Source organism: Scyliorhinus torazame, chromosome 9 (assembly GCF_047496885.1).
Source record: "Scyliorhinus torazame isolate Kashiwa2021f chromosome 9, sScyTor2.1, whole genome shotgun sequence".
In the NCBI taxonomy this organism is placed as follows: Eukaryota; Metazoa; Chordata; class Chondrichthyes; order Carcharhiniformes; family Scyliorhinidae; genus Scyliorhinus; species Scyliorhinus torazame.
Window position 1 is genome coordinate 133,030,851 of NC_092715.1, and position 18,921 is coordinate 133,049,771.

Consider the following 18,921-nt stretch of genomic DNA (forward strand, 5'->3'; position numbering starts at 1 on the left):
CTTGGCTTACTGGCTCTGTTGGGAAAGACTAATTTGTATCCCCAGACAATTTGGAAGAATTTCTTCAGCTGAGCATCTGATATTCAGTCCTGCTGTTAAATGGCAAGAGATTAGGATTCAAAGATTTGAAAAAAATAGTGATGGTAACGGTGTTCGTTTGCACCATGTAGGAATAGAATAGGCTGTAGTAGAGCAGCTATGGGGGTGGGGGAGTACCTTTTTTATTCTGCATTAAATGGTTGGTTGAATTTTTGCCATTTGGAAATTGTTTGGGAGAATATTGTGACTTCAAAACCTACCCAGCACAAGTTGAGTACTTGAAGGGTAGAAAATAAATTGTATAGAACATATTCACAGCACATCAAAACATGTTACGCAACAAAATCCTAAATTTGGGTAGTCAACTGCACAACTTCTTGCAACTTTTTGTTGTTGGCTACTTTGCTAAAATACTTTAATCTCAACAATGCAACAAAATGGAACTTGAAGATTATTAATACCAGAAGCTTAAGTGAAGTTCCTTTTTACCTTTAGAGCATGGCCATTATAGGCCACAAAGTCTAATTTCACTGAAAAGACAAATGGGCTGGAATTTTTCAGCCCCCTTGCGGCCGTTTCATCCATGTGGGGCCGGCGGGATGGGAAGATCCTACCCATGTGAGGGGTTGGAAAATTTCCAACCTTGGAGTCATTGAGTGGTGTTGCCACTTTGTTATCAAACCACAAGCTGCGAGTACGTTTCGTGTATTGACCAAATGACCACACAACCAGTATGTTAGCTCAAAAGACAGTTTATTATTGGACACAAGACTTTTCTCTCTGTGCAATGATACACGCGGCTATGCACTGAACTACATCTATCAACTAAGATGACCTTTACTTAACTCCTGGATGACCGGCTCTGTGCAGGTAGATAAGGCCTTTATCTGAGTCCTCACGTGACTTATCTCTCTGTGCAATGATACACACGTCTATGCACTAAACTACATCTATCAGCTAAGCTGACATTTACTTACCTTCTGGATAACTGACTCTGTGCAGGCAGATAAGGCCTTTATCTGAGTCCCCACGTGTGTCGGCTGGAAACCGTCAGGTTTGTCTCTGCTGCGGCTCGTCTGTCTCAGGTAGTGATCATGGTCTTGAACTTGGCTGGTCGTTATGCTACAATTGGTGTGGGCACAGGCCGGTCCCAAAAGAGACAGAAATCATTGCTGCATTGTCTTTTAACTGGCTTGAGCTTTCTCCGCCCCTTTTGTGGGCAGTTTCTGGGTCACTGCCAATCAATTTCTCAGGGCTCCAACCTTTGATTGGTCACATCCAATCAGGGGCTGCCACATCACTTTTGGGGTGGGCACTCAGTGCCCAATCCTGGGAGGGCTCCGAGCAGGAGCCCTGTGCCGCCTAGTCTGGAAGATGATGCGATGGACCTGATGACCCCATTGTTACTTTAATCGCCTTGAATGGCTCATTTGCAGGTGTGAATTCCTGCATACTTCTGGGCTGCCGTTTGCAAAGATACAGGCTGCAGCTCGTCTGTGTCCCAAACCTGGGCACAATTCCCATCATTCTTTGTGGGCAGCCATTTCAGATGGCCACAGTGGGAGATAGATAAAGATAGTAAATGTGATCAGCTAAGAGGAACAAATGCTTACATTGTTCTCTGCAAAACATATTCCCACTTGGAGAATTTAAAATTCTAATCAATTATGTATTTTAGTTGTGTGGATGAAACTTGGTATATGGGCTTAAGGTGTTTGCATTATATTCAAAATGTAATGAACAATTTACTGCAAAGACAAACTGTCATTATATGGTGCCGTCAATATAAAGAAATGTCCCAAGCTGCTTAAAATTAGACGTCAGAAAACTGACATAAGAACAGGAAGGAAGAAATTAGGAGAGGTAAGCAAGTGCTTGGTCCAAAGGGCAGCACGGTGGCGCAGTGGATAGCACTGGGACTATGGCGCTGAGGACCCGGGTTCGAATCCCGGCCCTGGGTCACTGTCCATGTGGAGTTTGCACATTCTCTCCGTGTCTGCGTGGGTTTCACCCCCACAACCTAAAAGATGTGCAGGTTAGGTGAATTGGCCACGCTAAATTGCCCTTAATTGGAAATAAATAATAATTAGGTACTCTAAATTTATTTTTTAAAAGTGCTTGGTCTAAAAAAAAAAAGAGTTTCGAGATGGATTTTAAAGGTGGAGGTGGAAAGAATTGGCACCAATCCTGGTGTAAAGGCTTTGCAGCAAATAATCTTCACTGAATTAGAACTGACGTCCAGTGGTGTGAACTAAATTAAGTGTTTACTTAATGTTCTATCACATGAATGATATTTCTATTGAGTGGATCAGCCACTCTAAAACACCCTAGGATTTTAAGTGGCTGAATCCTTGTGAAATAAATTTATGTCTGATTGAAGCATCCCACATGATGTTTGGAACTTTTACGTTAGAATTTCTAATTGTATATTTTACAGTAACTTAATGTATAAATGTACTAAATAATTTTATTAACTTTTGAACTTGTGCTCTGCATTTTGAAATAGAAGATCCAAGAATAACATTGAAACATAACTGGATAGGCATGCTTATGCCTACAAAGCCTGTTTCTTTTTAGCCATTCGAAAGGTTCTTGGAATTTGGCCTGGTAAAATTCTATTTGATACTAAAGTATAAACTGTTATATTTAATAGGTATTGTGAATGTTCAGACAGAGAAAAAAAAATCAGACAAGTTTGCATTCTTCAGTTTTACAATTGCTTGGAGCAGTTTGACGATATTAACCAAATCATCTTATCATTTCTAGGTTGTTAAATTGAGAAAAGATGTAAAAAAAGCAAGAACTTTAATCATCCGGAAACTGACAAGAAACATCACCCAGCTAAAAGCTAAAAAGTTGGTATCTGAAGTGTTCCTTTTTATTTGAAACTCAATAGTCCTGATATTTGGAGAGAAGTGGGGAGGATACAGGGGAAAGTGTAGCAGTTCAGGAGAATTCTGCTAAAGCCAGGGATGTGGAGGTACATCAGGCTGCAGGGAGAAAAATCCAATCTTTGGAGCTGGTCCCTGGAAATCAGGAGTGAATCACGAGGAAGGCTGAAAATCGGGCTTGTGGGGGAGAGCGGAGTGAGTCATTTGAACAGGGAAGGAGAGGTTGCTTGTGATCAGCAGGTGGGAAACCAAGTACTTCCTTGCGGGATAGGGAGGAAACACTCCAATTATAGGAGTGCTACTTGCCTTCTGGAACTGGCAGGTCCCGCCTCCCTTTTGCTGTCAGGTTACCTTGGGCCTGGTTGGGGGTGAGATGGTTAGCTGCCTGCAAGCGGCAGATAGTTGGTTAAACTAATTAAAAAGGCAATTAAGGGCCTGGACGCAACTACCTGTGACGCTCTCCACAATGATGGACTGGCAACTGTGGGGTTTTATTATTTGAAAAGTGCTAAGAAAGTGCCTCAAGATGGAGGCACTCTCTTTCCCCCCCCCCCCCCCGTCTCTCTCTCTCTCTCTCTCTCTTCGCCCCCCCACCCACCCCTACCTCCATGCTGGAGGACCTCCCTTTGGCCCTTCTAGCTTTGAGAGTCCATCCACCATCCTTAATTGGATGGAAAACTCTAGCCACTAATTAGCCATTTCAAGCAAAATCAATGTTGGGTGACTGCCCCTGGCACAATGTGGGGTCAGCATCCCATTTAACCTCTGGGGTTCTTGACCCAAAATGAGCAATCCTGCCCATGCCAAGGAATGAGATTATATTTTTTTAAATCAAACATTTGGAGAAAGAGAGCAGTTGCAATTATATTAATCTGCTTTTTAGACTTCAGGACAGCCTGAAGTGTTTTATAGCCACTGATGAACTATTAATTGAACATGTAAGTTTTTCAGTTTTTACTGACTTCTGTAGCTAAAATACTAAAATGTAAGACTAGGTTAAAGTGGTTTAATAAGTAAAATACTGCGGATGATAAAATCTGAAACCAGAACAGAGGATGCTTGGGAAAAAAACAGGTTTGGCAGCATCTGTGAGGAGAGAAGGCAGAATTTAATTAAAGCAGAATCAAGACTGAAGAAGGGGAGAATGTGTTAGGTCAGGGTTTTTCAAACATTATTTCCGGGGACCCATTTTTACCAACCGTCTGACCTTCACGACCCACGCCGGCTGACCTTCGAGACCCACGCCGGCCGACCTTCGCTACCCACCATTTTCTCTTACCTTGTTTGCTACTGAAAAATTGGAGGAATCGCAATCATGCCCAAAGCACATGACGTCGGCGATCGGGGGGCATGACCTACTCTCTACCTCCCTTCAGGCAGAAACATTACATTAAATTTAAAGAAAAAAATCTTTTGCAGCATCTCCGGTTGCGCAAATTCACGCGCAACAACCGGCTTTTAACAATGCCGCCTGCGAGAGGCCTTCAAAATGACGGCCGCGACCATATAAGAAAATGCGGGTATACTGCGCGTGCGTGCCCACTCATTGGTGCGCATGCGCAGAACCACAGTGGGACTGCGCATGCGCACCGATGAGCGGGCACGCATGCGCAGTGCTCCCGCATTTTTTTTATATGGTTGTGGCTGTCATTTTGAAGGCCTCTCGCAGGCGGCATTGTTAAAAGCCGGCTGCCGCGTCTGTTGTGCGTGCATGTGCGCAATCGGGAGCGCCGCGACGGACGGCTCCGACACCCACCCGCGGGTCGCGACCCCGACTTTGAAAATGCCTGTGTTAGGTATTAAAGTGTAACTGTGAGAGATTGCAACAAAAAGTAGCAATATTAAGAACAAGGGATAATGGGGTGGGGGAGGTACATGTCTGGGATTTTTTTTTTAAAAAGGAATTTAAGATGGAGGAGAAAGATCACAATCTAAAACTGCTGAACCGAGGGCTGCAATGTTCCCAACCGGAAGATAAGATGCTGCTCCTCCAGCTCGTACCGGGCTTCACTGGAGCATTGCATCAGGCCAAGGATGGACATTTGGGCTTGAAAGCAAGGTGCGGAGTTAAAATGGCACGCAACTGGGAAGGTTGGGGTTATGCTTGCGGAATGAGTGGACCGTGTGGTTTAATTGAAATCAGTAATTTATGAAGCAATCCACACTATTTCCAGAAATTATTTTTGCAATTCTCAAGATATAATTTTGTGTTTCTTTTCACTGTGTTACTAATGGCAGTGCTGGTACTCTCACCCTTGTGTCAGAAGGCTGTGAATTCATGCCCCAGTCTAAGGACCTAAATTCAAAATCTGAGCTGAGTTATGCATTTCGGTGCATAACTGGGAGCTGCAGCAGTGTTGAAGGTGCTGTCTTATGAATGAGACATTAAACTGAGATCACATTTGCCCTCTTGAAAACTCCCATGGCAATTTTTCAAAGTAGAGGAGATCACCCAGGTATAAGACTGATTTTTGTTCCTAAATCAATGCATTATCTCATAATTTATGGCATTTGAACGCAATTTAACATAATCGGAACAGAGTCCCGGGACGAACTCGTTTAGCCAGGTGTTTCCCGCCACTATCATCGCCAAGAAACACCACGCTATCTACCAGGACTCTGGCTCACCGGAACTCATCAGTGCACGGAGATATCGGGATACCATTTAATAATGGCGTCCCAATTTCTCGATCCCCAAACCCCACCAAAGCCACAACTCACCCATGAGTGTGTCCTCGGTGGGGGGGGTGGGGGCACACCATGCCACACCTGCGCAGGGCATCCCCAATGCAGGGAAAATGCCAACCTGGCACCATGGCAATGCCCCTGCCAGCTGGCACCACCCTGCCCAGAGGGCAAAACATATGGGGGCCTCCGATCCCCTGGAGTAGCAGAATATAATACTGTTTAATTGAGACAACGTAATGTTTACCCAAACTGAAAGAGTGTCTTATTCTTGATGTATCTGCAGGGGAACAAAAGATGCTATTTTGAAAAATTTGCGGCGTGCAGAAAGACTACTGGAGGAAATCCACACTATGAAGGTATTGCATACTCTGGCCACGATCTACCGGCCTCGCTGTATCTGACTTGGGACTATATGAGGCCGGTAAATCTCACGAGAGGCCGCTCGAGAAATCTAACGAGGTTTTCCATTGAGTCTGGGATCCAGAATTGCATATTCAAGTGTGCAGTCAGGCTCACTTGAATACGCTCTTGCCGGAGTTATCCAAGTTGCGGGATCTAACCACCACATCTCGGAGACCCTGACGAGCACCTTTTAGCACTGATCTCCACCAACGTGGACCAGGCGTACCTGCATTTGGGAGGGGGTGGGGAGGGTTCGGAGCGAGAGGTGTCTCCCAGGTGATGGGGGCCCTGGGTGGTCGGTCGCTGGGCAGAATGGTACCCTGGCACCCTGATGCAACTTGGCACTGTTGCAATGCCACCTTGGCACCACCCTGCCACTGCCAGGGTGCCCCGGTGGCACTGGCAGGGGCTCACAGTGGCATTTTGATCATGCTAGGGGTCGGACCCGGGTGTGCCCTTATGAGGTGGGGTGTGGGGGGCTCGAGGACACCCTTAGTGGTAAATTAGGGCGTTGAGGTCCAGAGGCCTTGGTGGGGGGGTTCAGAGATTGGGGCGCCATTTTAAATGGTTCCACAGTCTCTTCCTGCACTGCCGAGCAGAGCTGATTAGTGCGGGAAATGAGCCGAAATGCGGCCTCAGAGGTGTGTTCCTCGTCAAGGCCCAGAAATGAAGTAGTGTCCCATTTAATAGCGGGGTGGTTCTCGGCGCTGCCAGCCAGGAAACACCTGGCTAAACACGCCCAACAAGGGACTCTGTTTCATTTCCGTTAAATCACACCCTACAAGGGGTGGCACGGTGAATTAGCCCTGCTGCCTCACGGCGCCGAGGTCCCAGGTTCAATCCCGGCTCTGGGTCACTGTCCGTGTGGAGTTTGCACATTCTCCCCGTGTTTGCGTAGGTCTCGCCCCCAAAACCCAAAGATGTGCAGGGTAGGTGGATTGGCCACGCTAAATTGCCCCTTAATTGGAAAAAGTGAATTGGGTACTCTAATTTTTTTTTTAAATCACGCCCTACTGGTGTTCAGTTTTAAGGGGATTTTAAAAATGTACTTCTACAACTCAAAATAACTACCATAATAGAAGCAAACCACCTTTTTTAAAAACAAAAAATGCATTACTTCAGCTTGGCCGCTGTTTGGATTGGTCTGGAAAGTTCAAAATCCAGTCTCCTTTGTGTGCCATTTTCCTTTTCACTTGTTTGTACAGTAAAAAGTTTGAAATATTACATGAAAAATTATACATTTTTTTGACTACTGGCAAATGTGGAAGTGGATGGCCTCATACTTTACTTTCTGCCAATGCAAAAAAAATCCCCACAGTGTTGACTGTCTTATCTTTTTCTTGTCATGAAAGCAACTATAGTAAGCTGTACTTGTTGAAGAACATTGTGTATTTAACATTTGTGTATCTCAGAGCAGCATTACAATTTCAGGCAGAAGTAAAGAATATTGGGTTCCTGTTTGGTTCTATTCCAGCCTGTTGTTAAATAGTCAAAGTTGCTGTATGGGCTGACTGAAATTACATTCATTGGAAATATTATTCCATGTTAGAGTCACAGCAGAAAACTAAGCAGACCCAATAGTGAACTGTTAAATTCTCCTCTCTCACAGATTCAAAAATTGTTACAACATAGCAGGAAATATGTCTGTGCTAGCTCTCCAAAGGAGCTATTGCCTCGTGTAGCTCCCCTGCCTTTTCCCTGTAACCCTGCACATTATTCCTTTTTCAGATAATAATCTAAATCTCTGTTAAATGCCTTACCTGCCTCCACCGCACACTCAGGCAGTCCAGGTCCCAACTATTTTTTTCAATGAAAAAGCTTTTCCTCCTGTTTCCATTGCTTTTAATTACTTTACATCTGTGCCCTCCTGTTCTCAATCTTTCCACTAATAGGAACAGATTCCTCCCTATCTACTCTATCCAGATCCCTCATTTAAAATTCTTTTATCAAATCTTCTCAATATTATCCAAGGGAAACAGTTCCAACCTTTCCAATTTATCCACATAACAAGTTTCTCATCATTTCAACCATTATCATAAATCTTTGCTACTCTCTGATGCCTTCACATCTTAGTGATGCCCAGAACTAAAGCCACACTTCCTGTTGAGGCTGAACCGGTTTTCTGTACAAGTTTAACATAACCTCCTTGCTTTTGTACTCTCTGGCCCTATTAATAAAACCTAGGACGCTGTTTGCTTAATTAACCGTCCTCTCAACCTGTCCTGTTGCCTTCAATGACTTGCACATATACACCCAGGTCCCTCTGCTCCAGTGCCCACCTTTAGAATTGTACTCTTTATTTTATATTGTTTCTCCATGTTCTTCCTACTAAAGGAATCACTTCACACTTATTTGCATTAAATGGCATCTGCCACTTATCAGTCTATTCCACCAACCTGCCTGTGCTTTTGAAGTCTTCGACTACTCTCCACACAAACCTGGAAGCATTTTGAAATTGTGGTCTGTACAGCAAAGTCTAGGTCATTAATACATATCAGGAAGAACAGCGACCCTTGGGAAACTTCATTAAAAATCTTCCTCCAGTCCAAAAAACATCCATTAAGCACCACTCTTAATTCCTTGTCACTCAGCCAATTTCGTATCCATGTCACCCCTGTCCCTTTCATCCTATAAATGATAACGTTGCTCACATGCTTGTTGTGCGGCACTTTATCAAATGCCTTTTGGAAGACCAAGTACACAGCAACAGCCACTGCCTGAATCATCCCTCTGTTACATCATCAAAAAACTCAGGCAAGTTGGTCACAATTTTTCCCTTTCTTTTCTCAAATAACTCTGGCTGGATTCTCCGCTGTTGAGGTTCTCCGTTGCGCCAGCAGCCCGGGGGTTTCCCGACGGCGTGGGGCTGCCCACAATGAGAGACCCCATTGGCCGGCTGGTGAAACAGAGAACCCTAGGGGCTCATCGCACCAGAAATCTGGTGCAGCGGGACGGAGAATCCTGCCCCTTGTATTTGCTCAAGTGACATTAATTTTGTCCCAAATTATCATTTCTAGAAGCCCCCCCCCCATTAAGGTTAAACTAACTGGCCTGTGGTTGCCGGGCTTCCCTTTTACACTTTTATTTGAACATTCTCCGGTAATTGCAATTCTCCAGTCCTCTGGCACCATCCCTGAATCTAAGGAAGACTGGAAAATTATAGCCAGTGCTTCCACAATTTCCACTTTCACTTCCCTCCGTACCTGTGGATATATCCCATCCCGTCCTGGTACCTTATAAACATGTACAGACAGCCTATTTAACACCACTCCCTTATCAATTTTAACCCTTTTAGTGTTTGAAATACCTTAGGCGGCATTCTCCGTCCCACCACATCAGATTTCTGGTGCAGCGCGTCCCCGGGATTCTCCGTCTCGCCAGCTGGCCAATGGGGCTTCCCATTGTGGGCAGCCCCACGCCGTCGGGAAATCCCTGGGCTGCCGACGCAACAAAAAATCCCGACAACAGAGAATCCACTTTCACCATGAGCTGCGCAGCATCAACTTCCTTTGGTAAAGACCGATGCAAAGTATTCATTTCATACCTCAGCCATACTCCCTGTCTTCATGAGTTCTGCGTTTGGTCCCTATTCTGCTCCATTCCTCCTTTCACTATTTAAATGCCAACAGAAGACTTGTGGATCCCCTTTCATGTTAACTATCTTATTTTCATACTCTCCCTTAGCTTCTCTCATTTGCTTTTTGCCTCCCTTCCGAACCTTCTATATTTAGCCTGGTTCTTGGTTCCATTATCCACCTGATGTCATGTCACAAGTACACTTTTTTTCTTCTTCAGCTGTCTTGTCATCCAGGGAGCCCTGGATTATTTGCTGTCCCATTCCCTTTCATGGGAATATCCCACTTATCCACATCTTACGCTCTGGGAACACAGATTCGTATCCCACCCTGGCAATTAATTAATATATCTGGAATATAGCCATCAGTAATGGTGACCATGAAACTATCATCCAATTTGTTGTAAAACCCATCTGGTTCACTAATGTCCATTAGGGAAGGAAACTTGCTGTCATTACCCGGTCTGCCGTACATGTGATTCTAGACCCACAGCAAGATGTTTGACTCGTAAGTGCCCTCTGAAATCATTCTGTTCAAGGGCAGTGAGGGGTGGGTAGCAAATGCTGGTCTTGCCAGCAATGGACATATCCCAAAAGATTTTATATTTGACTCCTCTGGGATCCAGCACCGAGATGTTCTCCTTATCCAATATGCCACCCACCACTCCCCGTTTCCTTTCCTATTTTTCCTGTACATCTTGTATCCAGGAATTTTTAATTCCCTGTCTAGAAATTCTTTGAACCAGGTCACTGCTTTAGCCACACATCTTAAATTCACATGGCAATCTGTGCCTTAACTCACCTGCCTTATTTGCCACATTCATCATTCACATAGATGCATAGTAATCCTGATTTGGAGTTTTATTACTTTTCCCCTTAACCCTGAACTCGCGTAATACCCAAGATTTCCTTCTCTAGTGCTATTGATGTATTCTGCGCACCCTGCAGATATTAGCTTAAATCGTCCCCAATAGCCTGAGCAAATCACCCTACAGGGAAACAAATGCCAGAACCCCTTCCCCTCACTCCCTCGGTCATGGGCACATCCTTGTCTTTCCTGCGCATGCCTTCCTCTACTGATGTTTCTAGACGTTACTGCACCGAAGCCCTGTAACCTAATTGATGACCTGAATCCTGCGCAACATGAATTAATACGTCTTCCATAAGACCTTGATGATGAAGTCAACCATTCAAATTCATGTACTGTCTTAAAATTGCAGCATTGATATTTCTTTACTTAATTTAAAGTTTTTGAGCGGTTAGGAATGAGTAATAAGAGTGTAGTTTAATTGCAGGGTTCTAACAATCCAAACCACAAGAGTGAAACATGTGTGTTTAACGTCATAACATCCTAATTGCCACCTTTCTAAAATTGGTTCATTGTTTTAATAAAAGTGGTCTCAAAAAGGCAAAATCATCACTGGCCATGAGCACTTCTGCCATTTAGATATTTAATAAACCCAAAGACAGGCAAGCAATAAAAATTATCCCCATTGATTGAATGTATTCAGCATGTTTGTTCTATCGGAATTGAAACGGGCTTTTCAATTCATCCAATGGCATCTTCTGTGTTCTGAATCCTACTTTCCTACTTTTTCTCCATTCATTATGTATGCATCTTTTAAATACCTCAATTGACTTGGCATTTATGGTCTTTGAGGTCTACATTATCACCGACCTTTTGTATGTTATCACTGGATTATTAATCCAGAGGCCCATGCTAATGCTCTGTGACATAGGTTAAAATCCTACCATGGCAGCTGGTGGAATTTAAATTTGGTTAATAAATCTGGAATTAAAAGCCAGTCACAGTAATGGTGGGTGAAACTATCATCAATTTGTTGTAAAAGCCCATTGGGTTCGGAACGGAAATCTGCCATCCTTATCTAGTCTGTCCACCGTAACGCCAGGTCACAGCAATGTGGTTGTCTTTTAACTGCCCTTTGAAATGGCCTAGCAAGCCACTCAGTTCAAGAGCAATTGGGGATAGCCAAAAGCTGTTGTTTCCAGTGACACCCATATCCATGAAAGAATAAAGAAAATGAGCAGCTTATCCAGTTGAGCCTCTTTAACAGGCTGCTGGGAAACTTCCTAACCGAAAGATCAGTGTCCTGCTGATTACCACCGACTACCTTTCGTCAGCTGATGAATCCGTATTCCTCCACGTTTTTATTTATTCTTTTGCAGGATGTGGGCATTATTGATGGGCAGGATTTATTGCCTGTCCTGAATTGCCCTTGAGGAAGTGGTGACAAGCTGCCTTCTTGAATTGCTACCGTCAATGTGGTGTAGATACACCCACAATGATGTTAGGAAGGGAGTTCCAAGATTTCGATATTATTCCAAGTCAGGATGGTATCATGATGGTATATGGCTTGGAGGGGAACTTACAGGCAGTGGTGTTCCCAAGCATCTGCTGCCCTTGCCCTTCTTGGTTGTGGAGCTCATAGGTTTGAAAGGTGCTGTCGAAGGAGCCTTGGTGAGTTGCTGCAGTTGCATCTTGTAGATGGTGCACATTGCTGTCACTGTGTGTTGGTATTTATGATGAATGGGGTGCCAATCTAGTAGGCTGCTTTATCCTGGATGGTGTTGAGCTTCTTGAGTGTTGTTTAAGCTGCGCTCATCCAGGCAAGTGGAGCGTATTCCATCACACTCTTGACTTGTATCTTTAAGATGGTGGACAGGCTTTGGGGAGCCGGGAGGTGAGTTACTAGAATTCCCAGCCTCTAATATTCTCTTATAACCGCAGTATTTATATGGCTAGTCCATTTCGATCTGGCCAAAGGCAATCCCCAAGATGTTGACCTTGGGAGATTCAACAAAGGTAATACCATTGGCTAGCATTTTCCGGCCCTGTCCACAGTGGGCATAATGGCAGGCAAGTTTCCTGTCCATGTCCTGTCATCTGATTTCACCCTCAATGCACGTTTTCTGCCTGGAAACCTACATTTCACTTGTAACTTTGTTTGTCTTCCTTGCATTGTGCAGCACTTGCAGCACCTGATTTTGGAGGCAGCCCCACTTCACTTTCGAGAGGGGTTACAGAGCAAAGTTCCATATACCAGACCAGTGGGAAGGTGGGGGTGGTTTGTAATATGCTTCAGGGCCAGGGTCCGACTGAGGGCGAGGGGACAAGACAGTGGCGAGGGAAGGGGTTGACAGCAAGGGCTTGACTGGGGGGAGTGAGAAGACTGGGGAAGGTTATACTCGTACATATGCCTGGGGGAAGTGTGCAGGGGAAGGGTTCTCTGAACTGGAATTGGCAGACAGCTCTCACAGAGGCATATAAGCGAGTCAGAGTGATAGTGGAAGGATTGCAGGGTGAAGAAGCACATCAACTTACATTGCTGAACTTCCAAAGATTGTCCTTGTCCCAGACCATGGAGTCAGTGCGGGGTGGTGGCATTTCAGCCCACTGTCAGTCATGCCCAGCATGGTGTATGCTGGGCATGATCATCACCTCCTGTATGGCGGTCCGGAGGGGCTTCTTGCATCGTACTCAGCCACAGATGGGATGGTACACTTGCAGTCGGGAGACATCTGCAGCCTGTAGAGGGGGAGCAGATAGTGGAGGGGCTGGTATTCGGTGGGGTGTCCCTATATGTGACAGTGCAGTAGGCCTCAAGATGGAACATAGCTATATGCACCTCAAATGACTTGGAGATAACAATGGTATATTAACCACAATGTACAATCGGATCAAGGATAGCAGGAGGAGGACTGAGAGTAATAAGAGTGAGGGAAACCTGAAGGTTCTGCTCCTCGGTTGACAGGAGGTATTTCCACAGTCACACGGGGAGGGTCGAAGCAGGTTTGGTCCTGTGCTGTTTTGTTCTTTAGAGCGCAAGGCTGGCCAAAGGGAGGAGCTTCACCCTGATGATCTAGGGGCAGTAGGGCCCCCTCCAAACCCAGTGGGCGAGGTCCACCAAAATGCTGCATGTTGGTGCCTTTCGAGGCTGTGTGTGTGCAGGAGACACATGTCGTTTCTGCAGATGAACTAGAGACAGTGTTGTCAGTGCCTCCGCATGTCTAGGGATCTGGTGGCTCACATCTGCCGCGTTGTCCACGAGTTGACACCACGAGGACATCCTTCTGCCGATGGCTCTGAAAATCACTGCCACTCTTAACTTCTATGCGATTGGTTCTTTCTAGAGCTCCAATGGGGACCTCGGCAGTTTCTCTCAACTTTCTACCCACAAGTTCAGAAAGGAGCTGATGGACTCCCTTTTTGCCAAGGCCCAAAATTATGTGCACTTTGCTAGAGATCAAGCTAGCCAGAGCACTAGGCTTTGCTATTATTTACAACTGCGCAGGTGCTACGTCTTGGACCAAGGTCTGTATAGCAGCCACCATCCTAGCAGTGTTGACTGACCCCTTTGAACTAGCATGCCAGTGCTATTATCTTAGATGGAATGCGGACGGACTTCTCCATCATGCACTGCAATCTGTGAATTGCAGCTATTGCCTGACACTCCTGTGTCTGTTGTTGTTGCTCCACGATGGGCAGCACAGTGGTTAGCACAGTTGCTTCACAGCTCCAGGATCCCAGGTTCAATTCCCAGCTTGGGTCACTGTCTGTACGGAGTCTGCACGTTCTCCCCGTGTCTGCGTGGATTTCCTCCAGGTGCTCCGGTTTCCTCTCGCAGTTCAAAGATGTGCGGGTTAGGTGGATTGGCCATACTAAATTGCCCTTAGTATTAAGTGCAATTGCTGGATTATAGGGATAGGGTGGAGGCGTGGGCTTGAGTGGGGTGCTCTTTCCAAGGGCCGGTGCAGACTCGATGGGCTGAATGGCCTCCTTCTGCACTGTGAATTCTTTGATTCTATGATCTGAGTTAAGAGAGAGTTCATAGGTTCATCATCCGATTGGCACTCAGCAGAATACTGGCCTTCAGCTGTCCTCTTTGTGTCAGTGACCTTGGATGTCTCTACCTCCACCTGCTGTGGATCAAAATCTGTGTTGTGCTCACCAGATTGTGGCCCCAAATCTACCCTATATCTAGGTCGCATCATGGGGTTTGTCTCTTGTGCTGGTGGAGGGTGTGGGCGAGTGCTGTGACGAGTCTTCCACAAGTGGTTACTCATCCGAGGTGTCAAGGGGGCTGGATATGAGGGGCAGGCGCCCTGTATCTGTGGAGCTTAGCTGTGGTGCTATGAAAGACAGTAAAGAAATTTAGTGCTCGGCAACAGACGGGCATAAAGATGAGCTGGTGCAGGGCCCTCATTTGGGTGTAGGCCACTGGCCTCATCTCACCGCAGATGGATTCCTAGTCCTCTCCAGCCAGCTGGGCTACACACACCTCATACTGGGTGCGAGCCCTGACCTCTGGCATTCGACAACCAATCTGGGATCTTTCTCTTATTATGGGTGAGCTTGGCCTGCATGAAGACAGATGGCGGGAGTGTGAGCAGGAAGCCTGCCAAGGCAGATGATAAGGATGCCAGCCTTGTGTGGGTGCTGAATGGAGCCTTATATAGGATGAGGGTACAAATAGCACAGCATGTGAGCCGAGATGGAGATGTCAAGGTTTGAGTGGGCAAATAGCACAGCATATGAGCCCAGATGGAGATGTCAAGGTTTGAGTGGGAGAGTGAGTGGTAATGTCCCTTGTGCTGTTGGTGTAAGAGAACCCTGTGGACTGTCATCTGGCGAACATGTGAGGGGCTTGTGAGAGCGTGAGCTGAGAGGGATGAGAAGGTAGACTTACCCAGGCTGTTCGGATCACATTTGTCCGTTTGCAGCACTGTATTGCTGTTCTCTTCAGGACTGAGGTTGCACTCGCCATCACAGACATTGCCTCCCAGACTGGTTTGATGATCTTATTGGACCTCCATTGACTATCCCCAGGGTAGAGAAGGTACTGGCAGACCTTGACAGCATGCCCCAGTGTGATGTCACTAAACTTGGGGGCTGCATTCTTCCTACTTTTGGGGGGATCATCTCACCTGGAGCAGTCCTGGGCTGCAGAAGGTCTGTGCGTTGTTGTGATTTAAATATGGCACACAATGCAAGGATCTGCTGAGGTCACGGCAGGGTCGACGAGTCACAGGCCTCCTGACGACTAAACGGCATATTTCGAGCTGATGAATATTTAATGAAGTGGGCACAAAAACATGCCATTGTGGTCGGCGGAGGAAAAGCTGCTTTTGCCACCCACCATTGTACTTCGTCCGTGGAGGAGAAAGTCCAACCCATTGAATGTCAAGGGAATTGTAATTAAATTCTCTCGTGTTGGAGATGGTTATTGCCTGGCACTGTGTGGCCTACATTTTATTTGCCACTTCCAAGCCTGAGTGTTGGGGTTTTGCTGCATTTTGATATTGACTGTTTCAGTTTCTGAGGAGGTGCAAATGGTACTGAACATGGTACTGAAAGGGGCTTTTCACAGTAACTTCATTTGAAGCCTACTTGTGACAACAAGCGATTTTCATTTCGTTCACATTGTGCAATCGGCAGCCAACATCCCTACTTCTGACCTGCTGATGGAGGGAAAGTCATTGATGAAGAAGCTGAAGATCATTGGTCTATGATATTACCTTGCTGAAAAGTTTGACCTCCCACAACCATCTTCCTTTGTGCCAGGTATGACTCCAACCAGCGGATAGTGTGTCCCCTGGTTCCCATTGACTCCAGTTTTGCTAGGGGTCCTTGATGCTACACTTGGTCAAATGCTGCCTTGGACAGCCATTCTCACCTCACCTCTGGAATTCAGATTGTTTGTCTGTGTTTGGTCTGTGACATTTAATGAGGTCAGGTGTTGAGTGTCCCTGGTGGAACCCCAACTGAGCATCAGTGAGCAGGTTGTTGCTGAGTGAGTGCCACATGATAGTATTGTCAGTGACACCTTCCGTTGCATTGGTGATGGTCAAGAGTAGACTGATGGACAAAAGACCTGAATTCAAAAGACAAAACAGATCTGTGCAGTTGTCTTCAGCCAGAAATTCTGCATGATAATCCATCCTGGCCTCCTCTTGAGTTCTTCGGCAGTCTTCCATCTTATGAATTATTTCCAAGTAATATCAAGAAACCCTCAAATATTGGATACAGCAAAGGCTATATGTCCAGCCAACATCCTGCTTTTGATTGCTGGAGATGTGTTCCAAAGCCCGCTGCGCCTTAAACCAAACATTTCCAGTACACCTACAACACTGGCATGTACACATCAAAGTGGAATATGTCCGATCCACTCAAAGCAGGACAAATCTAATTCTGTTAATTACTAACCCTCAGTTGACTCTCGGCCATTGGCAAAATTTTGAGGGTATGTCAGTGCTATCAAGCTGCATTTACCAGTAATTGCTCATTGCTATTCACATTGGGTTCTGCCAGGGTCACTCTACTCCAGACCTCATTATAGACTTCATCAATATTTGGATCCATGAGTTGAATTCCAGATGTGATGTGGAAGTGACTGACCTTAATATCATGTCTGTGTGGTATCAGAAGCCCCAGTAAAATTGAAGTCAATTGGAATTGAGAGAAAACTCCCTTTTGCTGGTGTTATACCGAGCACAAAGAAAGATGGTTGTCATTATTGGAGACCAATCCTCTGAGCCCCAGCATTTCATTGCAGGAATTCCTCAAGCAAGTGTCCTAAGTGCAACCATCTTCAGCTGCTTCATCGTAAGGTCAGAAAAGGGCATATTTGCTGATGATTTGGAACTCCTTGGATATTGAAGCAGTTCATGCTCACGTGCAAAAAGATCTGAACAACATCCGAGCTTTGGTTTAGACTTTAATGTTACTTGCCACTCAAGTGGTAGGCAGTGACCATTTCCAACATGTTAGAGTCCAACTAGCAGTCTGTTGACTTTCAGTGGGATCACCACAACTGAATCCCCTACGATCAATATTCTGGAGGTTACCATTGACTAGAATCTTAACTGGACTTCAGACTTCTACCATCCTACGAGACGTCAGGTGTATTATTTAATTCTCTGCACTTGCCTGAATGAATTCAAAGTCAGCAGCATTCAAGAGGCTTGACACCGTCCATGCCAAAACAGCCTGCTTGATTGTCACCTATCCACCACCTTAAATATTTGCTTCCTCCCCCACCACCGCACCATGGCTGCTGTGAGAACCATCTGCATGATGCACTGCAGCAATGTGCCAAGGTATTTTCAACTGCACCTTCCAAACCTTTGGCTGAGGAAAAATAAGGGCAGCCAGGTGCATGCAGCATCATCACCTGCGAGTTCCCTTCCACGTTGCATATTAAACTGACTTATAAATATATCACTGCTCTTTCATCATTGCTGGATCAAAACCCTGGAACTCCCTAATAGCATGTGGTGTATCAATAGGACACAGACTAGTGGTTCATAAAAGTAGCCCACCACCACCTTATTAAGGGCTATTAATGATGGATATTAATTGCCGGCCTTGCTGTGATGCTGACATCCATTGAACAAATACAAGCAAAAACTTAAATTAGGCTGCAAGATCGGCTCCGGTCCTTGACCTCGTTAAAGATTTGAGCCCATAAATTATTAAGGACAGTTCGGATAGTAAAGCAAAACCATGGCAAGACCAGGAATATTATGGGCTGGGTCGCATGACCTGTAAGAGATCCATTTAATTTTCTTCCATTAATATGAATGGAGGCAATTTGGGTGGTTCATTTACAGGCCCAGCCAAATAAAACCTCCCTTTAGAGGTGTTCATCTGTCATGACCTAGATGTATTTGTATATTGTCTTCCTTTTAAAAAAATTATTACATCCAAGCTGCTGCTTGCACTATTCTCAGTATGCTGTTGACCCTTCTTCCTCTGTTGGTTCTGGAATAGCTACTCACTTAGAAGAGTATAGAACATAGAACAATACAGCGCAGTACACGCCCTTCGGCCCACGATGTTGCACCAAAACAAAAGCCATCTAACCTACACTATGCCATTATCATCCATATGTTTATCCAATAAACTTTTAAATGCCCTCAATGTTGGCGAGTTCACTACTGTAGCAGGTAGGGCATTCCACGGCCTCACTACTCTTTGCGTAAAGAACCTACCTCTGACCTCTGTCCTACATCTATTACCCCTCAGTTTAAAGTTATGTCCCCTCGTGCCAGCCATATCCATCCGCGGGAGAAGGCTCTCACTGTCCACCCTATCCAACCCCCTGATCATTTTGTATGCCTCTATTAAGTCTCCTCTTAACCTTCTTCTCTCCAACGAAAACAACCTCAAGTCCATCAGCCTTTCCTCATAAGATTTTCCCTCCATACCAGGCAACATCCTGGTAAATCTCCTCTGCACCCGCTCCAAAGCCTCCACGTCCTTCCTATAATGCGGTGACCAGAACTGTACGCAATACTCTAAATGCG

The 18,921-nt window shown here is 45.5% G+C and overlaps 1 protein-coding gene across 3 annotated transcripts in view; it reads left to right on the forward strand.

The window, feature by feature from the left end:
• The window catches only part of srfbp1 (serum response factor binding protein 1), a 328,539-nt gene that overhangs the window by 96,252 nt on the left and 213,366 nt on the right, over window positions 1-18,921 (forward strand). For 2 of the 3 annotated variants that reach the window (XM_072516523.1, XM_072516526.1), the window contains exons 3-4: window positions 2,806-2,894; window positions 5,902-5,974. In XM_072516523.1, the coding sequence (XP_072372624.1) occupies window positions 2,806-2,894; window positions 5,902-5,974 (162 nt within the window). The remainder of the gene's footprint in view (window positions 1-2,805; window positions 2,895-5,901; window positions 5,975-18,921) is intronic. The other variant, XM_072516525.1, reaches the window with a different exon arrangement.